This window comes from Leucopleurus acutus, assembly GCF_964270905.1.
Source record: "Leucopleurus acutus genome assembly, chromosome: 6".
Taxonomy (NCBI): Eukaryota; Metazoa; Chordata; class Mammalia; order Artiodactyla; family Delphinidae; genus Leucopleurus; species Leucopleurus acutus.
In genome coordinates this window covers 80553262-80578301 of record NC_139149.1, presented here as the reverse complement: position 1 = coordinate 80578301, position 25040 = coordinate 80553262, and the positions used below count along the sequence as shown (strand labels likewise).

At 39.3% G+C, this 25040-nt stretch overlaps 1 protein-coding gene across 1 annotated transcript in view; it reads right to left on the bottom strand.

Annotated features, from left to right (window-relative positions):
• Nucleotides 1–4182: 4182 nt before the first annotated feature.
• CCDC150 (coiled-coil domain containing 150) overlaps nt 4183–25040 on the bottom strand; it is a gene marked incomplete at both ends in the record, with an annotated part of 85455 nt that continues 64597 nt past the window's right edge. Inside the window, 11 exon segments of the mRNA XM_082841910.1 lie at nt 4183–4299; nt 4587–4697; nt 13415–13501; nt 14224–14385; nt 14478–14546; nt 14982–15176; nt 18491–18617; nt 19918–20087; nt 20902–20995; nt 22043–22212; nt 23103–23231. Of these exon segments, the coding sequence (XP_082698036.1) occupies nt 4183–4299; nt 4587–4697; nt 13415–13501; nt 14224–14385; nt 14478–14546; nt 14982–15176; nt 18491–18617; nt 19918–20087; nt 20902–20995; nt 22043–22212; nt 23103–23231 (1431 nt within the window).

Below are 25040 nucleotides of genomic sequence, written 5' to 3'. Positions count from 1 at the left end.
GTCTCATCATGGCCGCTCTGAGGGAGACCTGAGTCCACAACAGTTCCTCGTCCTTTCTCTAAACTCCCAAGTGGAACAATATAGCATTCTTATGGATATTAGTGTTCTCTACCCTTAATCCTGCTACTCTGGAACATCAGATCCTCAGAGGAGTTTTGAAGTTGTCTAAAAAGCAAAATGACTTACAGTGAGAGTGAGAGAGAGAGAGAAGAATTTTGTCTTAATGTAAAAATGACTGACATGATAAAAGATGATGAAGAATTTGAAAATGTATAGTAATCATAGAAGCTTGAGAAGAAATAAACTTTATTTGGTCTACTAGAACCACTCTAAAAACTGAGAATTTACAATAAGTCTCAACCCATATCTGATACTTTGGGATCTCTGTTGGAGAAATATTCCTTTATTCTTTGTGGCACCTACAGGTTTAATAGGCAGGATCTACTTCCAGAGAAAATATACTGCAGCCCTTTCATATTACCAGATTATAGCTGATGTGACATTAGAATACCTACACTAGCCTAAAGAAATGACTCAAGGAATTACCAAAGATACTTACATGTGGAATCCCCCCCCAAAAGGTCAAACTCATAGAAACAGAGATTAGAAAAGTGATTTCCAGGGGTTGGGAGGTAGAGGAAATAGGAAGCAGTTGGGAAAAGGGTGCAAACTTTCAGTTATAAGATAATGTATAACATGATGATTGTGGTTGAAAATACTGTCTTGTATAACTAAAATTTACTAACAGAGTAGAAATTAAATGCTCTCACCAAAGTTTTTTTTTTTTAAAAGATGTGAGGTGATGGATGTGTTAATTAGCAAGATGAGAAGAATCTTTCACAGTGAATATCAAATTATTACAATGTATACTTTAAATATCTTATAATTTAATGTCAGTTATACCTCAATAAAGCTGATCAAAAAATTACCAAAGAAATAGTTATGGTCTCAGAATCCCCAAGGGTAAAAGACTTTACAGACAGGCTAACTGGAACAAAGTCAATAGAGTTCAGATTGATTCTTCCTAGATTTTCATAAATCTCTTTTTGTACTGACATGAAAAGGGTGCTCTAGGGGTGTTAAAAACATGGCACTGCCTGTCCCTTAAATCAGTAGAAGCCATGGCTTAGTCTCCTTGCTTCAGAACAATTACAGTCTTCAAGAAATTAGTCAAAGCATCTTCAGATCTTGTGTTAGGCTCACCTTTAAATCTGATGTTACCACATGCAGTAAATCTCTATTGCTAAAGGAAATCACTCATCATTTTCCTACTAGTTAACTAAATAATTATAAACTATTGCCACTTTCTTTTTCTCATATTACCATCTACTGGTATAATATTCTTTGAGTATACAGAATAGTTACAATAATTGTTTTAATGTCCTTGTCTGTCAACTCTAATGTTTGTGTTAGTTCTGGGTCAATTTTGATTTTCTCATTATGTTCCTGCTTCTTTGCATGCCTGATAATTTTGCCAGAAATCGTGATTCCACCTTGATGGGTACCATTTTTTTGTATTTTTCTAAATATTCTTAAGCTCTGTTTTGGAACACAGTTACTTGGAAATGGGTCATTTGGGGCCATGCTGTTAAGATGTGTTAGGAGCAGAGCTGTGTTGACTCCAGGGCTCACTATTCGCTACTACTGAGGCAAGGCCCTGTTGTATACTACCCAGTGCCCGTAAGTCACAAGGTTTCCAATACTGGCTGGTGAGAACTGGTACTGTATGTGTGTGTGTGTGTGTGTGTGTGTGTGTGTGCGCGCGCGCGTGTGTGCGTGCATGTGTGCACGCGCGTACGTGCATGCTGGGCGCCGTCACTTCTAACGCTTTTGGATGGTTTTTTCTCCAGCCTTAGGTAGATTCCTCAAAGGCATGTGCTAACCAGTACTCAGCTCAATACTCAGAGAGGACCTTGTGGACATCTCTGAGATGCTCCTTCTGTGCAGCTCTCTCCTCTCCCATACTCTGTCCTGGAACGCTTGCAGCCTGTGTCTCCCTGGACTCTCAATTCTCGTTCCTTAACCCAGGGAACCCATCCTAATTTCCACTCCTTGTATCATAGCCTGAATGCCCTCAAGGCTGTAAGTTGAGGCAACAATAGGGCTCACTTGTTCCCTTTCTCTCAGGGATGAGAGTGCTTTGTTGCTTGATGTCCAGTCTCTTAAAAACCATTGTTTCATATTTTGTCTGTTTTTTTGTTATTTCAAATGAAAGTAGAGGGTCACAATAGAAGCTAGTATATATGATAGACACTCTAAACGTACTATAGAAACACTTCTAAAGTATCATAGAAATACTTTAACAAATCATCACACTAAACAGGCAGTTTTTAACTATAATCTTGACTAGAATTGATCACCAATCTAACTCTATAATTCTCCTCTTGTTCTGGATGAGGACATTAATATTCTTGGCATGTGACTGTCGCGACAACACTCATTTGCATCCCATTAAGATTGATCATCTCTCCTGTGCAGCAATTGGGATCTTTGTTACTATGCATAATTCAGGACCAAGGTTTTCAGTGCCACCCCAGGACCAAGGTTAATTGTTCTATGGGGCTCTTAGTTAGGCTGTTTCAAGATTCTGACTCCCCCATACCATCAAATTGACAATACCTCCTTACCTCCAAAGGGATAAGTACTATAGGAGTTAGACAACCTAAGGAGGCATTTACCAGCCTGCCAATCAGTGGGTCCCTCACTCTTGAAAGTCAGACACAGAAATGGACGCCCTCCAGGAAACTTGCCTCTGAATGTCTAATCAACAATAGTCTCACTCAAGTACTACACATCTACAGAACACATCTACAGATGATGTCAACCTACTTAAACCTCTGAAACTGTTCCAGTGCTTGAACTCCATGCTTCCTCAAAACCCTATATAAGATCAGCAGTTTGCTCTGATCAGGGAGGCCACTGTCTGACTAACTTATCTCTCCCCTACCACAGTAAGCAATAAACTCAGCTGTGTTTTTTTATTTTTTAGTATTTTCTTCTATTTTATTATATTTATTTATTTTGGGCTGCATTGGGTATTTGTTGCTGCGTGTGGGCTTTCACTGGTTGCGGAGAGCAGGGGCTACTCTTTGTTGCAGTGGGGGCTTCTCTTGTTGCAGAGCATGGGCTCTAGGCGCGTGGGTTTCAGTAGTTGCAGCATGAGGGCTCAGTAGTTGCAGGACGCAGGCCCTAGAGCACAGGCTTCAGTAGTTGTGGCACATGGGCTTAGTTGCTCTGCGGCATGTGGGATATTCCTGGACCAGGGATTGAACCCATGTCCCCTGCATTGGCAGGTGGATTCTTAAACACTGCGCCACCAGGGAAGTCCCCAGCTGTGTTTTTTTTATATTAGATATTGAGTGGTGGGCTCATCAACCTCTGAGAGTCTTATATTTGATATTCTAATTTTATAATTGCTCACTTGATTTAGGTCCTAATACTATTACCAGCAGCTACCATTACTTGAGCATCAATTAAGCCAGATATTATGCCAGCTGTTTACATACTTTCAATCTGAATTACTTAATCTGAAATGAGAAGATAAAGCTGAATTTATTGCTTACTATAGTAAGGGAGAACTACATTGGTCAGGCATAATCTCCTGGAACAGAGTTGAATAAACTTCTTTGTAAATGTCCAAGGAAGCTGCAAATACAACCTCTGAGATATCTTATATACGAATAGAGATATGGTCTTATAAAAGGTGTGCTAGTAATTACCCAGCATAGAAGGGTGTATGTTTACTAGACAGTGGGAGAGTTTTTACCACTTTTCAGATGATCGTATTTCCAGGGATTATCTACTAGATGTTAGACTAGGACATTTCACCGAAATAAAGTATCATATCATTTAGTTGCCAAATCATCCAGTACCTCATTAAATGCTTTTTGATAAAATTTACTTAAAACAATAGCCAAGTATCATGCAACAGCATCTCCTATCATACAACACATTAATATAAATTTATTGGGGGGAAAATGGGGAAATGGACAAAAAAGATGGGGTGGTTCTATATTGATATCAAAGAGTTCATAAAAGGATAAACTCAGGTCCAAAATCTTCAGTCCACATCAAAGACTTCATGTTCTGATGACGTTGGAAACAGCCCAGCCCTAGTTGCTGGGCTCAGGGAATCAGGGTGATGTAGCTGTTCTAAGTGAAGAAGCTCCTCTGTCAAGGACATCACTTTCTCTTTAGTTCAGAATGACACTTCTTGGGCACAAGTCTAAGATTCTGTTTATTCTCCCATCGATGTAGAGCAGACTGATTGGATACGCCGTTGTGCCTTTTATCTTGGTCCTGTTGGAAAGAACACACACCCCAAAACTGTTAGAAACTAACTGCAGAACTGAGGACCTATTTTGTCTTTGTGGATGTCATTTCTTTTCAAGATAGGTGGTTCTAAACTAGACAGCTTGGGAGAGGTAGAACTTTTAAGAAAGAAATTTAGTTCATTGGTTTTCCAAACAGTAGTTAAAAGAAATCTACAGATTAGTGGAGAGTAGCTGGATGAAGCGAGAACTTGTGTAATTAGAAATCTGAGAAGGAACAAATCCAGAATTGCTTAAGACAGCCAAATATTCCACCTTTTCCCGCCACCTGTCTTCCCTCTGCAACCGGTTTTTGGTCAGCTCCAGTTGTAGGCCATCGAGTCTGCAGTTAAACCAGCGCTGAGCTTCTTCCAGGTTAGCCGTTATCTGCACATACAAATGTTCTCATTAAAATTTACAACAAAGGAACACTTAATCTTTTTGTGTATTAGTTCAAGAGACTCTTTTTTTTTTTTTTTTTTTTTTGCGGTACGTGGGCCTCTCACTGTTGTGGCCTCTCCTGTTGCGGAGCACAGGCTCCGGACGCGCAGGCTCAGCGGCCATGGCTCACGGGCCTAGCCGCTCCGCAGCGTGTGGGATATTCCCAGACTGGGGCACGAACCCGTGTCCCCTGCATCGGCAGGCGGACTCTCAACCACTGCACCACCAGGGAAGCCCGAGACTCTTTTCTTTTTACACTGTATAATTTAAAAGCTTTATTTCCCCCCACAATTAGCAAATGGGCTTCATATTAGTTAAACTGGAAGTTTTCTTCCTATAGTTGCCAGTTCAAGAGACTTTACTTAGATATTAAAAGACTTAAATTCTAACTGCATAGTCTTTGCAACCTGTTTGCATAATACACATCCTCCTATAGATGAGAGAATAATTTCTGAATATGGAGTTAAACAATGAATGCAAACCTGATTTTCATGCATTTGTTAATATTTCCTGGATGTGAACTGAGATGAGAGGGCTCGGGAGAAAGTTACGATAGGAGTGAAAGTACAAGATGGCATTGAAAATTCATGTGGTAGTTCAAACCACACTTTTGAGTTCTGTTCTCTAAGACTAAGCACTTCTCCAAAGTCCCTGAACTGTAAAGCCTAGATTTTCCTGCTGTGCTTTATAAAGGTAATACAATGAATTAGTAAAAACACTGGACCAGCTTAGTGTAAATGGTATTTTTTTATTTCCTTTATCAAAATATTTTATACTTTAGCTCCTAACCACAAATTTCCAAACGATCTGTTAGACTTGAAAACAGTCCTAATAGTCTGCCTTTGAAGATGATCTAGAATCAGTATTCATTTACTTGACAGATGTTTATTGAGAGCCTATATGTGCCTGGCACTTTTCTATGTATTTGGGATATTTTGTTATTCTGAAGGTAGAGCCAACAGGTTTTTATTATATATAAAGGTTGATTCAAAATAAACATATCCTCTAGAATAAAAAGTAAAATGACTGGTTTTCCCCCTTTGATTATTTATGTTTCATGGATAGCATTTTCACGTTTTGACTCTGAGGTCTCAGAGACTACTGTATTTCTCTCTTGCTTGGGAGAAGGCAAGTTCGATGAGAGCAGGGGCTTTGCCTGGCTTATTCACTCTGTATCTCCATCACCTAACACGGCACCAGCCATATAATAGGTCCTTTATAAATTTGTGCTACTATGTACTTGTCCCATATTAACCAGGTCACAGTGTGGGTACAAAATAGTGAGATAAGAAAACAGAGCTCTGCTTGTCATTTAACTTTTAGAAAGCTACAAAGCTAAAGTATTTTCCAGGTCTGTTTGTGCATCCTGACGACAGACACACTCCCATCCACCCCCAAACCAAACCCCACTTTTCTCTTTATCAGAAGTTGAGGGAAAGATGCTTGAAATGACATTCATTGTACATCATGTCTCCTCTTGTATGGCGAATGAGAATGGAGCCAACATTTATTGAAACTTACTCCAAGCCATCTATCAGAGTAACAGTGGTAGGTAATAACTTCCTGACTACTATAGAAGTGGTAACTGATGAGTTACAGAAAGTAAATGTAACTTCCTTAAGGGACACTTCCGTAAGTGTCATTGTTGGCAAACTCACAAGAGAGGAGTCCATATTCCTTTTAATTAATTATTTTTTTAAAACATCTTTATTGGAGTATAATTGCTTTACAATGGTGTGTTAGGTTCTGCTTTATAACAAAGTGAATCAGTTATACATATACATATGTTCCCATATCTCTTCCCTCTTGCGTCTCCCTCCCTCCCACCCTCCCTATCCCACCCCTCTAGGTGGTCACAAAGCACCGAGCTGATCTCCCTGTGCTATGCGGCCGCTTCCCACTAGCTATCTGTTTTACATTCGGTAGTGTATATATGTCCGTGCCACTCTCTCACTTCGTCCCAGCTTACCCTTCCCCCTCCCTGTATCCTCAAGTCCATTCTCTAGTAGGTCTGTGTCTTTATTCCCGTCTTGCCCCTAGGTTCTTCATGACCTTTTTTTTTTTTTATAGATTCCATATGTATGTGTTAGCATACGGTATTTGATTTTCTCTTTCTGACTTCACTCTGTATGACAGACTCTAGATCCATCCACCTCACTACAAATAACTCAATTTCATTTCTTTTTATGGCTGAGTAATATTCCATTGTATATATGTGCCACATCTTCTTTATCCATTCATCTGTCGATGGACACTTAGGTTGCTTCCATGTCCTGGCTATTGTATATAGAGCTGCAATGAACATTGTGGTACATGACTCTTTTTGAATTATGGTTTTCTAAGGGTATATGCCCAGTAGTGGGATTGCTGGGTCGTATGGTAGTTCTATTTTTGGTTTTTTAAGGAACCTCCATACTGTTCTCTATAGTGGCTGTATCAGTTTACATTCCCAACAATAGTGCAAGAGGGTTCCCTTTTCTCCACACCCTCTCCAGCATTTATTGTTTGTAGATTTTTTGATGATGGCCATTCAGACTGGTGTGAGGTGATACCTCATTGTAGTTTTGATTTGCATTTCTCTAATGATTAGTGATGGTGAGCATCTTTTCATGTGTTTGTTGGCCATCTGTATCTTCTTTGGAGAAATGTCTCTTTAGGTCTTCTGCCCATTTTTGGATTGGGTTTTCTGTTTTTTTGATATTGAGCTGCATGAGCTGCTTGGAAATTTTGGAGATTAATCCTTTGTGAGTTGCTTCATTTGCAAATATTTTCTCCCATTCTGAGGGTTGTCTTTTCATCTTGTTTATGGTTTCCTTTGCTGTGCAAAAGCTTTTAAGTTTCATTAGGTCCCATTTGTTTATTTTTATTTCCATTTCTCTAGGAGGTGGGTCAAAAAGGACCTTGCTGTGATTTATGTTATAGAGTGTCCTCTAAGAGTTTGATAGTGTCTGGCCTTACATTTAGGTCTTTAATCCATTTTGAGTTTATTTTTGTGTATGGTGTTAGGGAGTGTTCTAATTTCATTCTTTTATTTACATTTAGCTCTCCAGTGTTCCCAGCACCACTTATTGAAGAGGCTGTCTTTTATCCATTGTAAATTCTTGCCTCCTTTATCAAAGATAAGGTGACCATATGTGAGTGGATTTATCTCTGGGCTTCCTATCCTGTTCCATTGATCTATATTTCTGTTTCTGTGCCAGTACTATACTGTCTTGATAACTGTAGCTTTGTAGTATAGTCTGAAGTCTGGGAGCCTGATTCCTCCAGCTCCGTCTTTCCTTCTCAAGACTGCTTTGGCTATTCGAGGTCTTTTGTGTTTCCATACAAATTGTGAAATTTGTAAGTTGCTTTGGGTAGTATAGTCATATTCACAAATGTTGATTCTTCCAATTCAAGAACATGGATCTGTTTGTATCATCTTTAACTTCTTTCATCAGTGTCTTATAGTTTTCTGCACACAGGTCTTTTGTCTCCTTAGGTAGGCTTCTTCCTAGGTATTTTATTCTTTTCGTTGCAATGGTAAATGGGAGTGTTTCCTTAATTTCACTTTCAGATTTTTCATCATTAGTGTATAGGCATGCAAGAGATTTATGTGCATTAATTTTGTATCCTGCTACTCTACCAAATTCATTGATTAGCTCTAGTAGTTTTCTGGTAGCATCTTTAGGATTCTCTATGTATAATATCATGTCATCTGCAAACAGTGACACTTTTACTTCTTTTTTTCTGATTTGCATTCCCTTTATTTCTTTTTCTTCTCTGATTGCTGTGGCTAAAACTTAAAAAACTATGCTGAATAATAGTGGGCAACCTTGTCTTGTTCCTGATCTTAGAGGAAATGGTTTCAGTTTTTCACCATTGAGGACGATATGCCTACTTTCTGGAGAGTTTTTATCATAAATGGGTGTTGAATTTTGTCAAAAGCTTTCTCTACATCTATTGAGATGGTCATATGGTTTTTCTCCTTCAATTTGTTAATATGGTGTATCACATTGATTGATTGATTTGCATATATTGAAGAATCCTTGCATTCCTGGGATAAACCCCACTTGATCATGGTGTATGATCCTTTTAATGTGCTGCTGGATTCTGTTAGTATTTAGTTGAGGATTTTTGCATCTATGTTCATCAGCGATATTGGCCTGTAGTTTTCTTTCTTTGTGACATCTTTGGCTTTGGTATCAGGGTGATGGTGGCCTCGTAGAATGAGTTTGGGCGTGTTCCTTCCTCTGCTATATTTTGGAAGAGTTTGAGAAGGACAGGTGTTAGCGCTTCTCTAAATGTTTGATAGAATTCACCTGTGAATCCATCTGGTCCTGGCCTTTTGTTTGTTGGAAGATTTTTAATCACAGTTTCAATTTCAGTGCTTGTGATTGGACTGTTCATATTCCTATTTCTTCCTGATTCAGTCTCGGAAGGTTGTGCATTTCTAAGAATTTGTCCATTTTTTCCAGGTTGTCCATTTTATTGGCATATAGTTGCTTGTAGTAATCTCTCATGATCCTTTGTATTTCTGCAGTGTCAGTTGTTACTTCTCCTTTTTTCATTTCTAGTTCTATTGATTTGAGTCTTCTCCCTTTTTTTCTTGATGAGTCTGGCTAATGGTTTATCAATTTTGTTTATCTTCTCAAAGAACCAGCTTTTAGTTTTATTGATCTTTGCTATCGTTTCCTTCATTTCTTTTTCATTTATTTCTGATCTTTATGATTTCGTTCCTTCTGCTAACTTTGGGGTTATTTTTTTCTTCCTTCTCTAATTGCTTTAGGTGTAAGGTTAAGTTGTTTATTTGAGATGTTTCTTGTTTCTTGAGGTAGGATTGTATTGCTATAAACTTCCCTCTTAGAACTGCTTCTGCTGCATCCCATAGGTTTTGGGTCGTCATGTTTTCATTGTCATTTGTTTCTAGGTATTTTTTGATTTCCTCTTTGATTTCTTCAGTGATCTCTTGGTTATTTAGCTGTGTATTGTTTAGCCTCCAATGTATTTGTACTTCCTACAGATTTTTTCCTGTAGTTAATTGATATGTAGTCTCATAGCATTTTGGTAAGAACAGATGCTTCATACAATTTCAATTTTCTTAAATTTACTGAGGCTTGACTTGTGACCCAAGATATGATCTATTCTGAGTGTTCCATGAGCACTTGAGAAGAAAGTGTATTCTGTTGTTTTTGGATGGAATGTCCTATAAATATCAATTAAGTCCATCTTGTTTAATATATCATTTGAAGCTTGTGTTTCCTTATTTCTTTCCAGTTTGGATGATCTGTCCATTTGTGAAAGTGGGGTGTTAAAGTCCCCTACTGTGACTTTGTTGCTGCTGATTTCCCCTTTTATGGCTGTTAGCATTTGCCTTATGTTTTGCGGTGCTCCTATGTTGGGTGCATAAATATTTACAATTGTTATATCTTCTTCTTGGATCAATCCCTTGATCATTTTGTAGTGTCATTCTTTGTCTCTTGTAATAGTCTTGATTTTAAAGTCTATTTTGTCTGATATGGGAATTGCTACTCCAGCTTTCTTTTGATTTCCATTTGCATGGAATATCTTTTTCCATCCTCTCACTTTCAGTCTGTATGTGTCCCTAGGTCTGAAGTGGGTCTCTTGTAGACAGCATATATATGGGTATTGTCTTTGTATCTATTCAGCCAGTGTATGTCTTTTGGTTGGCGCATTTAATCCATTTACATTTAAGGTAATTATTGATATGTATGTTCCTATTATCATTTTCTTAATTGTTTTGGGTTTGTTTTTGTAGGTCTTTTCCTTCTCCTCTTGTGTTTCCTGCCTACAGCAGTTCCTTCAGCATTTGTTGTAAAGCTGGTTTGGTGGTGCTGAATTCTCTTCGCTTTTGCTTGTCTGTTAAAATTTTAATTTCTCTGTTGAATCTGAATGAGATCCTTGCTGCATAGAGTAATATTGTTTGTAGGTTTTTCCCTTTCACCACTTTAATTATGTTCTGCACTCCCTTCTGCATTGCAGAGTTTCTGCTGAAAAATCAGCTCTTAACCTTATGGGGATTCCCTTCTATGTTATTTGTTGCTTTTCCTTTGCTGCTTTTAATATTTTTTCCTTGTATTTAATATTTGATAGTTTGATTAATGTGTCTCGGTGTGTTTCTCTTTGGGTTTATCCTTTTTGGTACTCTCTGTGCTTCCTGGACTTGATTGACTATTTCATTTCCCATGTTAGGGAAGTTTTCAACTATAATCTCTTCAAATATTTTCTGAGTCCCTTTCTTTTCCTCTTCTTCCTCTGGGACCCCTATGATTTGAATGTTGGTGTATTTAATGTTGTCCCAGAGGTCTCTGAGACTGCCCTCAATTCTTTTCATTCATTTTTCTTTATTCTGCTCCCTGGCAGTTATTTCCACCATCTTATCTTCCAGCTCACTTATCCGTTCTTTTGCCTCAGTTATTCTGCTACTGATTTCTTCTAGAGTATTTTTAATTTCAGTAACCTTCTAGATCCTTGTTAAATGTTTCTTGTAATTTCTCCATTCTGTTTCCGAGATTTTGGATCATCTTTACTATCATTACTCTGAATTCTTTTTCAGGTGGCTTGCCTATTTCATCTTCACTTATTTGTCTTGTAGGTTTTTACCTTGTTCCTTCGTCTGTAACATTTTTTGTTGTTGTTGTTTCATTTTTTTTTTGATGGGTGGTGCTGTATTCCTATCTTACTGGTTGTTTGGCCTGAGACGTCCAGCACTGGAGTTTGCAGGCAGTTGGACAGAGCCAGGTCTTGGTGCAGAGATGAGGACCTCCAGGATGCCTCACTCCCATTAATATTCCCTGGGGTTTGAGTTTCTCTGTTAGTCCAGCAGACTTGGAGCTCCCACTACAGGAGCTTGGGCCTGACCTCTGTCCTGGGAACCTAGATCTTGCAAGCTTTGTAGCATTGTAAAAAAGAAAAAGGAAAAAAAGGAGCAGAGCAGAGCAGCACAGTATCAAAGAATAAAAAAGAAAATAAAATTAGAAAGATAAATATATTAGGAAATATAAAACTATAATTGAAACAACTGCAACAAGGTAAAATAAAACCACAACAGAAAAAAGAAAAAAAAAAGGGGGGGAGGGTACAAGCCAAAAGGAGAGAACAACAAAGTATAAAGAATAAAATAAAATTAGAAAAATAAGATTAGGAAATATAAAAATATAAGAGAGTCAACAAGGTAAAACAGAACCCCAATCTAAGAGAGGAAAAAAGAAGAAAAAAAAGCCTTGGCTATGGGGTGGGGTTTAGGCAGGGGTGGAACTTAGGCAGGGTTTAAGGTGGGGCAGGACCTAGGCTCAGGAGCCCCATAGCAGGAAAAGGCCCTGGGGGTGGGGCCTAGGTGGGGTGATGTTCAAGTGTGGGGCAGGGCCTCTGCTTAGGACCTGGGTGGAAGGAAAGGAGGGCCTCTGGAGTGTGGAGTTCTGGAGTTTGGAGGTAAGGCCCTGAGTGAGGGTGTGTGGGTGGGGTTTAGGCCCAGTGCCTTGGAGGGGGTCTCAGAGGGGGTCTCTGAGTGTAGAGCTGGGGCCCTGGGTGGGGGTGTAGGGGCAGGGCTTGGGCTCTGCACAGTAGGAGGGAGGCTCCGAGGATTGGGCCCAGGAGCCCAACAAGAAAAGTGCTGGCCCTGTTTCCTTCCATTCCTCTGTGCCCTCCCCCACTGTCTCCTCCAGGGTCTCCCCCTTTGCTGCTGGACCCCTAACCGTGGGTGGGTCCCACTGGGTGTAGGAACTCCTCCCCTCCCCCAGCCACCCCCTCAGGGGTGCTGGTCCCACAGGTCCAGCCTTTACTTTTCCTCCCTCTTCCCTCCCACTCCCTCAGGACCCACACAGCTGGAGGGGGCCTCAGTGGGCAGAGGGTCAGGCCTGGGATCTCAGCAGGTTCCCAGGGGCCCAACTGGGCAGGGGAAACCTGGCCCTGCTCCCTTTTGATCCTCTGCCCTCCCAGTGGTCCCCCAATTTCCCCCTTCAGGCATGGAATCCCTTCCCTTCCCCCAGCCGCCTCTCAGGTGCCAGTCCCATCCCACCTCTGCTTCTCCTTCACTCCCCCACCACGCCCCATGTCCTACCTGGTCTCTGGGGGTTCCTCCCATCCCCTTAGGTGTCAGTGGTCCCCCACTGGTGCCTGGTAGGTGCCGTAGTTGTGAGGAGACGCGAATTCCGCGTCCTCCTAGTACACCATCTTCACTCCGCCCCCCCCCATATTCCTTTCAATATACCATTCTGACAGTCATATTATCACGTAATTTAATGGCTACAAAAGGGATAAACTGGCAGCAATGTCACTGTGATACCTTTAGCTTAAGAATCTCTTCTTTTTTGAATTTTATTTATTATACAGCAGGTTCTTATTGGTTATCTATTTTATACATATTAGTGTATATATGTCAATCCCAATTCCAGGGATTTCTGGAATTTCAGGGACTTGGACTACCAAGTTAATATTTGTCAATATCAATCAATATTTTAGCATTCTATGATGTCTCATCGAGACACAGAATCTTAATCTAAAACTATTCTTTGTAACAGAAGCTATACTGAGCAAGGTATTGGTTCTTGCCTTTTGCACTCCTGACAACTATGTTACTGAAGGATATCACACTGACTTGTGTTTCAGGGTCATCGTGTCTGAGGAAGCTTGTCTAATAAGTCTTCATGTTCGTGGGTCTGGCTCACCTGTTCTGATTCCACACTAGCTTCTTTCAGTTTATTCTCTGTTGCCTCTTTACATTTCTTCAGATGTCTAATAGTTTCTTCCAATTCCTGAAAATGTGATACAAAGACTTTTTACAAACTCCCAATGTACTATATATGGAAGAAAAAGCTTCAATATTGTAGTAAATGAGCAACCAAATTATGAAAGTATGATGGGGTACTTTCTAACTCCAGGTGCTACCAGACTATAAGATAAAAACTATTATTTTCAGTTTAACCTACGGTATACATTTGTGTATATGATTACAGATTTTGATTTACAGATTCTCCTGAGAAAAGGTGATTAACATCTCTTTCCAGAACTGGGGAATACTTTTCATAGCAGACAATCTCTGTTGGAAAGCAAGAGCTTGATGGTCTCTTGAAGTCCCTTTTCCGTAATAAAGTGTGCTTTTCATTAGGCTGGGAGTAGATAAAAGTCCTGTAATGGCAACAGATGCATCTGAGCTACGGGGAAGAACCAAGGGGTGTAAAGTTCCTGAAACACTATTAAGTTCAGAAGTCTTACTTAGTAACTAGTACTTTGCATATGTGAGCTTTAGCCGTTCTTTAAAAATGAGTATCATTTTTATTAAGTTGAACATGAAGACGAGGTACCACAGTCAGAGCTCCAGGCTTCATTCCTAGATATGATTCTAAGGACTTAGCTAAGATGAACGACTTGTAAGCTTGTCTTCTACACAGCCTAGAAAAGCCAGGTGCCCCCATGCTGGGTTTTGCACATGGCCTTTGCTGGTAATCTTTGAGATGAAACTTAGGAACCCTTTTACCTGGCACCGACGCTCCAGCTCCCGCCTCCTCTTCCACTCTGCCTCGAGTCGCAGCTCTTGCTGTTTATTCCGAGCTGACAGATCATATTGGCTCTTGGCCAACAGCTGCATCTCCTTCTGTAGGTTAGTCACTTCAGATACAAATTTCTGGATACTCAGTGACTGGTAGGGCACAAAGAGGGAGACGGTTGGTGAACCTGTCCAAGTTTGGGATTTCATGTGAATGGTAAACAGAGTGTGTGGAAATCATCTACCTGTTCATAGTTTTTTTTCTGATATTGATCCTTAATTATCTCCATTTGCCTCAATTCTGTTTCTATTTGCTGAAAGTAAATGTGGAAATAACATAGAAAGATGATTAGTGGAAAAACTGGCTTGCTCTTTTTGCCTATAGGCTAACAGAAAGAATCCCACATGAGATCCACAGTTACCAGTTCCTGCTCTCCTTCCCATCCAGCCCCCTGACCCCGAAAGAGCAAAGTCTTGTACAATCACTGTGGAAGAGACAGCCGGGGAGCTAGAACGTGACACTGGCAGCTAATGAGAAACCAAACACTGATGCAGCAGTATCTCTGTGGGAAAAGTCTCCCCCCACCTCCCCCCAGGCAATCTGCCCACTTCCCAGGTGTAGCTGTAATTCCCAGAGAACCCATGGTGGTGGTAGTGCTCTGAAACCATCTTCCCCAGACACCACTGCCTGCCTGGATCCTCATCAGATACTAAGGAGGTGAGAGGAGAGTTAGGGTTTCTCATACAACCTTCATCCTCTCTATATTCTGAGCATTATTCGCCTTAGTTGACAAGTGGAGCTTAATTTGGGCCTTCTGACTCTTTATTTTCTCCTTGCTGCTGTTCAGTGTCTTTTCCAACTCTGTAAGTTTCTGCCGCAGCTCTCGGTTGGTCCGGGATACCTCCACTGATCTGAAGTTGGCTTCATCAAGGGCTTTCTTCAGCTGTGGGATACAAAGGGAAAATTAGAACGTTTTAACCTTCCATTCAGTGAGAGAAGCTTATGTTTAGCTGTGTCCCTATATTTTGTTCTCTTCGGACCTTTCTTTTAAAAAGGAGTTTAAGTGATGGGACTTCCCTGGTGGTCCAGTGGCTAAGACTCTGTGCTCCCAATGCAGGGGGGCCGGGTTTGATCCCTGGTCAGGGAACTAGATCCTGTGTGCCACAACTAAAGATCCTGTGTGCTGCAACTAAGACCTGGCACGGCCAAATAAATAGATATTTAAAAAAGGAGGGTAAGTGAGGCAATAAGTAGATTTGTGGAGAAACACTCTCAGTGATTTTCATAATTTTTAACACTAAAGAACACAATTTTTCTTAGATAATGTAAATGTATGTTCATCATTTGCTTTCTAAGAGCATGGCTTTGGAATCAGACAGAAGTTAAAATCTCAGCTTCACCACACACTAGTCAAGTAATTTCCGATAATTAACTTCCCTAAGCCTCAGGTTCATCATTGGAAAAGTATGTGAATAGCCTACTTCATAGGATTCATGTAACAGTTAAACAAGATGAGGCAGAAAAGGAATATAGAGCCTGGCACACACTAATTGCTCAGTGCTCATTGCTATGCTTTAAAGGTTTTGTTTTGTTTTGTTTTTTTAAAAAGCTTAAGCGCGTCTCTTTCAGTCACTTGCGACCTCATGTATGGAGAAGTGGAAATAAATTATATGGCAGTTTATGTAAATACACCTATCAGTTATTGACTATCCTTGCATGTATTTTTATAACATTGCTTTTTTTCTATTGAGGTATAGTTGATTTACGATATTATATTAGCTTTAGGTGTATGACATAGTGATTAAAAATTTTTATAGATTATACTCCAGTTATTATAAAATACTGGCTATATTCCCTGTGCTGTACAATATATCCTTGTAGCTTATTTACATAGTTTATAGTTCTTACGAATATTGCTTTTTGTTTAGAAATTTTAATAAACTTGTCTAGTGGAAAAATAACATAGTGATTACTATTAAAAACAAGACAACAGGCCCACAATGAAGTCACTTATGCTAAGCCTTATGTCACCAAACTGAGACTTAATTACAGTTTTCGCTCTTCCAGAAAAGGACTCTTAAACCAGTCAATCAGGAATCGCCCGATCAGCATTAGTTGAGTAATCTGCCTGACGGACCCCTGCCACCCCTTAAAGGAAGTAACTCTGCTACTAGTAACTAATCTACTTTTTTGCCTAGTATAACTTCCTTGTTCCTGCTCCCCTCTGCCTATAAAAGTCTTTCATTTTATACAACTCCTCAGAGCACCTTTCTATTGCAATTGATTGCATACTGCCTGATTCAAATTGATTTTTGTTCAAATAAACTCTTAATTTTATTATTCTTCAATTTATCTTTTAACATTACTTAAATCATTTTACAGAGTTCCCCCCTCCTCCTCATATGCCCTTAAATGAGTACCACTTGATTTTTAGGAAGAAGAGACGGCAGCTGAGAAGGGAGAAGATAGGAGGAGGGTGGTATTCTCTGTGGCTGGTAAGTATTTAACTCATGTCAAAGAAAAAAGTCAAAATTATTTGTTACCTTTTCTTTTATACTAGCTTATTCTCTCAGATCCTAACCTCACACTACAGTGTTAGTCTTTTATTATCACCCAACTAAATTTCTGTTAGATATTCCACCATTACCTCAATCACAGCTTTGTCAAAACTGGGTAAGCCCTAAAAACTAACCCTCAAAACCACCCTGGAAAGCAGTTGTGATGATTTCCATTGTGACTGAGGAAACAGAGACTCAGAAGTGAAGTCATCTGCACAGATAGCAAATTTACACATTGCTAATAAGAGGCAGAGCTGGGAGTCTTAAACAGTGCACCCTGAGCCCACCCCTGCCACTAACTGCTCAAGACATCACACTCATACTGTTCCTTGGTCTCTCCTGCACAAGTTCACCATCTTTACTGATCCCCGTTAAAAGGATTTAAACTTTTAAGTATTCTGAACAACTCTCTCTGAATAAAGGTCCTTTTAATTTCAGTGCCCATTTTTGTTTCCCACAGAAGTTATTTTTATAATATTTTTTAACACTTATATACAGTGCTTTTTCAATTTACAAAGCACCATGTAAATAGTTGAATCTGATTTTGTGACTGTGCACTGTCAAGTGCAATTGCTAACTGCGCTAAATTTGGCAAAATACAGACCGGCCACCCCAAACAAGTCTTGGAATTATTTTAATTACTCCCTCCCCTTTGCTTATGATACATTTAGTGTCTGATTTTTCTATTAATTAAAATGGATTTTTGATTTGATTGTTCTCTATTTTCAACAGAAACACTTTGCTTGGCTCTAATCATCTGAAGCCCAAAGTAACTGCTCTAGTTTCCTTGAGCCTCCATGTTTCCAGTTTCTCTTCATTCTTACCTACTCTCCACTGCTAATAGACTAACCTACCTAAAATTGTGCTCATAGCCTTCTCAGAAACCTACAGTGCTCTAGTTTTACCTAATACTTTCCATCCAACATTCTGGTAGTCAAGGCCGTCTACCAGCTGGTCTCATCTAAGCTAACCCCTTTTTCTCAGAAATTTCCTAAAGTCTCTGCTCTGATCAAGAGAGGCAAATCCTTTTTCTTTGCTCACATGTCCTATTTATTTTTGTAACTAAGCTTTGTTCATCCTCTTACACAGAGAGTGTCACAGCCCTGTCAGCTCTGCCAGTCTCAACCCTGTATAATTTCATCAAGTTTCCCTTCTTCTTCGATCACCCAACCAGCCTAAAACAAACTTTCCCTTACTTTTGAATTCCTTTAAAATTGTACACAGCTTCTAGCTATCCAAGAAACATCTTCTGATGTCTTCCTAGTTGTCTCATGTAAAGAGTGGAGATGACAATTAAATAAGGGGTCATTTAGCACAGACCACATCTTCTGCTGTTTTTACTTGTGCCTCTCAGGAGGAGGTAGGTGCATGATGGATGCTAGTTAAGTGAATTGAGGAGACAGGTGACTTGCCATCTGTCTAGCAGATGGCGGTCTCCTCCTTCCTCTTTCCCACTCAGTTATTATTCTCCAGTGGGAAGGCTGTCATCAAGGCATTCCTTCATTGGGCAGATAACTGTATATCTGAAACTTTTTGTGTGTTAATTTTACAAACAGCATAGAGATGTATCTGGCTTGCTGGCGACAGGGGGATTAGAAGAGCCAAAGAACAACTGTAGCCATTCTCGGAAATCCTATAGCTGGTTCTCCTCTTCAAAGGCATTCACCTAGAGGGAGACTTTTGTCACTTGCCTCCATACCTCAGTCACTTCCCGTTGTGCTGCTTTCTTTGCAGTTTCTCTCTCAATTTGAAACTGCTTTCTTAGAGCATCTATGCGTTCAGCATGCAGTTCTGCTTCTATTTTGGATTCTTCACTCATCTGTTCTCTGTTGTGAAAAAGAAAGATGATAAATCACCTTTAGAAAACATCTTAGTAGGGCTTCCCTGGTGGCGCGGTGGTTGGGAGTCCGCCTGCTGGTGCGGGGGGCACGGGTTCGGGCCCTGGTCCGGGGGGATCCCGCGTGCTGTGGAGCAACTGGGCCCGTGCGCCACAACTACTGAGCCTGTGCTCTGGAGCCTGCGAGCCGCGGCTGCTGAGCCCGCATGCCACGGCTGCTGGGGCCTGTGCGCCTGGAGCCCGTGCTCCGCGGCAGGGGGGGCCGCGGCAATGAGAAGCCCGCACACCGCGGTAGGGGGTGGCCCCCGCTCGCCACAGCTGGGGAGGGCCTGAGTGCGGCGGCGGGGCCCCAATGCAGCCAAAAATGAATAAATAAAATAAATAATTTTTAAAAAAAAAGAAAAAAAAAAAGAAAACATCTTAGTAGATGTCATTTACCAATGAGAAGCAGATAAGTCACCAGGTAAAAACCACTGATCTGGAACTCATAACAGAAGAAGAAATAAGCATTTACCTACAGCATTAAAAAACAAAAAGTCATTCAATAGAAAGAGATCCACCCAAAAGAGTGAAACACATACTCTTGTTTTAACCAATACTGAGTAGTCCTGAGCCAGCAACATTTCACCAGAATATAAAATTTGTACAGATTACAAATATGAAAAATGCCTTCTTTGCTTTAGCTGATACTTGCCTGCTGTATCAGCATGTTCACTACATGAAAGGAGTAAAGATCCACGTGCACAATGCATTTCCCTTGGGTATAAATTTTCATGGGATGTTATTAATAGCTAAATCCTATTTGCCTAGATAAAGTTTAACAAAAAACTTTAGTGGCTTGACCTGAACTTGATGGGTTTGACCTAACTAATCTCAGGACAAAATTGAAAACAATGAATGGTTTAGCAGCTGCTTAAATGGAATTATCCCACTCCTGGAGGGGTTATTCCCATCCATGCTTCTGTTTCTCCTTTTCCAGATCATACTTTTAAAGGACACATAAGCTTCTGATAGAAAAGGTTTGGCAGAAACATGTAAGTGTCCCTTCCAACTTGGTTTAAACCTTCATGTACGGAAGAAGACCGACAGTAGATGAGGGGAGAGCTGAAAAGGAGCGTACCCCAGCCAGCTAATATCTGCTCTGCTCAACTATGCCTGCTTCCTTCACATGGCTCTGCTGGGAGTACTAGTTCAATAGGGAAAAAGGCTTTAACTGGTTTATGTGAATTAGCCAAGCTTACTCTCCCAGAGGCTCTTCCCTAATTTCACTGCGACTGTACTGCCCTTACTTGAAGGTTTCCAAAGTCTGTCGCTCAAGTTCTTTGCTTTCCAGTTTCTCTTGAACGTGATCAAGCTTTGTTTGCAGATGATGATTTGTCTGGAGAGCTTGCTCCAGGCTCATAGCCAGTGTCCTGTTGTCTTCTCTAGCTACATCCAGAGCTTTTTGTAGAGGCTCCATCTGAAAGAGAGAAGAATGATTGTTTTTAATTTCACAAGATTGTTTTTAATTCCACTGTAACAGACACAAGAAGTCCACAACACTGTATATTCACTCTTTAAACTTTGAAACAATAATTGTTTGGAACCAGAACCAAAGACTCCAGATGCCTAGAATATATATGTGAGAACTTATTACAGACAGTCCTTAGGAGACTCTTAGAAGGTGATAGGAAGGGTATGCTCCACTGGTCACTAGAGAGTTTTGGAAAATAGAGCCAACTTATTTATCCTAATTTCTAAAGTTTTAAACCAGTTAAACTCCTCCCTTCCTGATCCTATGACCCTCTGGTCTCACTGCCTAGAGAGATAATAACTGGCAACTGTTCCTTGTATATCCTTCTAGAAAAAGCTTTTTATAGGAAATATCTCTATTTTATATGTGTGCATACGTGTAGATACATATTCATGTGTGTACACACCTATAAACACATGTGAGTATGCCTCCTTATTTAGTGGGATCATTCTAGCTACTTCTGACTAAAGTTATGTTGTTTTCTAAGCCCTTTAACTTCACTTATGCATTAATACATGAAAAGAATGCAGATCATATAAGACAAAGAGAGTTAGGCATAATTATGGTCCTGGTTTGCCAATAAATGGTTCACTGTAAGATCGCAGACCCATTTCCCATTTGGAAATATGTCACTGTTCAAAACTCAGACTTGAATGGAAAGGAAATTTACCCGATTGTTTTACTCCGTTTTTCCAAAATAGCAATATCCCAATAAAATAAAAAATATCAACATTATCATCTATAAAAACCTGGCTTCTACCTCACTGTTGTGCTGGGCCTCCACGACAAGGACTCTGGCCTGCCACTGGTCCGCTTCTGCTTCCAGCTTCTGTACCCGCTGTTGATGTAGAGCCCTATAAATGAAGGGCACAGGGAGAGTGACCATAGAGAAGTACCATCTGGGAATGATACCACTGGGAGTTACAGGACACCTTCCAGGAAGCCCAAATGGCATATGTAGTGGGCTACAGATGCTCAGAATATCTGAGAGTTGGCAGGTGACAATTAGTAGCCTCCGCTTCAGGTTAAGAAACTAATTTTCGTATGGATTAAAAACTTGTCCCGTTTATGATTCAATTTGGCTTTATATATTAAACTATCAGTACATGTTGATGACTAACTTATGGGCTGGTAACTTTATACTATATATATTACTAGTACAAAAATATATCACCTCTATGTGGACTGGCTTGCTGTTGAGATTTCTGCTTTTTACCTAGAATTTTATTGTGAATAGTAAACTATTTTTAATACCATCCCCTTGACTTTAAGTTCAGAGGTAATACAGATTCATAATATGTAAAAAAACAAGCACAATGAAGAATATAAAACTCACTTGTTCTCACATAACACAGAGGCAATATGCACCACTAAGGTATTACAATATGTCTTAGAGGTCTGATTAAACCCAAACCAATTGTTCATTAACCTAAAAGGGAAACTTTTATGTAATTTTTGAAACATTCAAAGGAGTTCACTTATAAAACATGGCTAAAAGTAGTCCTCAGAATGATTCATCTAAAATAAATAGGATACTAATAAATGGATAATTAATTCAAACAGAAGTAGACACTTGGCTTTAATCTTGACAATTACCGTTCTGTAGACCCAAGGGCAGGTATAAATGGTATAGAAAACAGCAAGGATAAAACAGCATATATCACATGAATTTCTAGAATACATACTTATTTACATCACTACAAAATATGAAAATTTTTAGATATCATTTTTATTTATAATTCCAGATTTTCCTGAATTTGCTAGTTCTTTAAATACCATTTTACTACTTTATTTTCACAAGGGAATCAATATAAAGTGACTGTTTCTTGACTGCACTCTGTTCTTTACTACAAGGCAGCAGAAAAATACAAGTACAAAGACAGAAAAATAATCTCTGGTACCTTTCTTTCTTGAGGCCTGCAATCTCTGAATCCCTCTGCCCAAGCTCTGTTTGCACTTTTTCCAGAGCGCCTTGCATCTTACTGTAAGAAGCCAACACATTCTCCAACATGATTGTAACTTTGCAGTTGTCTTCTTTAGCTTCTGCCAGTTGTCGCTGAAAGTTTCCCACCTAATAGAAAATGAAATAAGACAAAGATATTTGATCCTTTCTGGTTATTCTTCTGCTGAGTCCCATGACTTCTAGAAGAGTATGGAAACCAGGTCTGGTAGAATGCTAAGAGGAATAAGTATATTTTGTATTTATTTTGTTTCTTAAGTTATTCTGACTTTGAGAAAGAGAAAACTAGACCCTAGATCATATGGATCCTATGAAGAACTCTGCAGTGCATCCTAACTATTGTCGTGTCCAGCACATATATTAACTAGAGACATAAGGACCAACAGCTTCTTGGGTGTAGAGGGGGTCCCAGACTGGCCTGCGCTAGCCCTCCTCAGCTATCTTACCATGGAGTCAGAAGAAAATAACACATTTGAAGCCCATCAGAATTATCTGAGGAAAAAGGACCATAAGAGAAAGTGGAAGCTGCTAAAGAATGATGTGACTCACAGCCCTCTTCAGAGGGGCAAAATCTAGCACCTGCTGTCAAGAAGTTTGGGATGTTACCCCTCTTCCCACTAAGTACACACACGGTTAAGCAGAAGGCATTTGGTAATTTGACTTAATACAAAATCTTAACAGTGTTATATCACATTAATGGAACATAAGTAGGCGGTTATTAATACCAAGGTCAGATGTGTTTCAACAGAAAAAAATAGGACTTTTGATTATTTTAAGACAGGAAGAAAAAAAAAACCATTGGGAGTTAAATCATGTATTTTTAAGGGAAATATTTTAGAGCTCTTCTAAAGTTATCCTTTTTTAGGAAAAAACAAATCCTCCTCTGATCAATCCTCTTTCTTTTTTACTAAAGGTAACAAGAAAAGAAAGAATATGGCTCATGAAAGATTTCAGAAGCGCTTCATTTCAGTAACAGACTTCAGAAAGGATTGATGTCTTGCCTTCTTGTTCCCCCTGTCCTCCAAAGCTTCGAGGTCACCTTTCAACTTCTGAGTCTCTTTCAGGGCTGCAGCACGAACCTTCACAACTCGTGAGAGCTCCCCTTCATTCTTTTCAAGAATGGATTTCACCTTAGTAGAAAAAAAGAAATGATAAATGATTCTCCCAAAGCACAATCAATCAGCAATTAGAATAAGACAGCAATTTAGAAGCCAAATTTAAAATGTTTAATTAAATATGCTTATATATTATTGTAAATAAAAACTAGCTTTAGTAGCTGTTTTTCCCCTTAAAACTACAAAGCAAAAAAAAAATCTGTTAATAAACATGGGCAAATCTCTAATATATGTCAATCTCTATGAAAGCACAGAATGAAGGTAAGGGAGATAAGACAATGATGCTAAGATGAAAAACGGGGGAGAAACTGATTATCACAGAATTTGAAAATACAATATAAATTAATATCATAAAAGCAAAGGTGAAGAAGCACTAAATAGTGTCAAGAAAATAGTGTTACAGAAGTGTTCTAAATAGTGTCCTAATCCTAATTAGAAGTATTAGAATTTTACATCTCTGAAATACTTTTAGTATATCTACAGTTATTTCAGATGATCATACTATTCTAAATACTACTCTTTTAAAAAATACTTTATCTTGAAATAGACTCACAGGAGGTTACAAAATTAGTGCAGAGTCCCCATGCCCTCTTTTCCCTGCTTCTAATGATGACATCTTATATTGTAGTTCAACATTAAAACCAGGAAACTGACTTTAATGAGGTTAACTAGACTACAAAACTTACAATTTTCACCATTTTTTTTAATCTGCATTCATCTGTGTATGCACCCATGCACACAGCTCCATGTAATCTGATCCCATGCACATATTCCTGTGATCACGACAATCAAGATACAGAACTGCTCCACTGCCGCAAAGAACTCACTTGTGCTACTTCTCTGTGTTCACACCCTCCCCCAAACTCATCCCATGTCCCCTGGCAACCACTAATTTGTTCTCTATCGCTACTGTTTTTGTCATTTCAAGAATGTTATTTTAAACATTTAAAAATAATTAATTTCAGTATAATACATTCATATTTTTAAAACAGCCTTACTGAGATATAGTTGACATACAATAAGCTATGTATATTTAAAGTGTACAATTTTGATATATGTATAAACCATAATCATGATAATGAACACTTCCATTATCCCAAAAGTTCCCTTATGCCTTTTTGTAATTTCCCCCACTTCTATCTCTCCCTGTTCCTACACATCCACCCAAGGCTACCACTGACCTGTTTTCTGTCACAATCAATTCACTTTTATTTCCTAGAATTTTATATAATGAAATCATATTTTATGTACTCATTTTTGAATGATTTTTCACTCAGCACAGTTATTTTGAGATTCACTCAATCTTCTTTTTGTTGCTGAATAGTGTTCTGCTGAACACTTGAGTTGTTCCAGTTTTAGCTATTACAAGTAGAGCTGCTCTGGGCAGTTGTATACAGATCTTTGTGTAGACATACGCTTTCATTTATCTTTGGTAAATGCATAGGAGTGGAACGGCTGGGTTGTATGGTAGTAATATGTATCACTTTTAAAGAAACTACCAGACTATTTTCCAGAGTGGCTGAGTGATTTTACATTCCCTTCAGCAATGTATGAGAGTCCCTCCACATCTTCACTAACACTTGGGGTAATCAGTTTTTCAATTTGAGACATTCTAATAGTGTGTGGTAGTATCTCACTGCAGTTTCAATTTGCATTTCCCTAATAACTGATGTTTAACATCTTTTCAAGTGCTTATTTATCATCCATATATCTTTTTTGGTGAAACGTGTGTTCAAATATTTTGCGCCTTTTTCTTTTTTTTTCGGATTGTCTTTCCTTCTTAGTGAGTTTTGAGAGTTTTTAATAAACTGTGGAGACAAGACC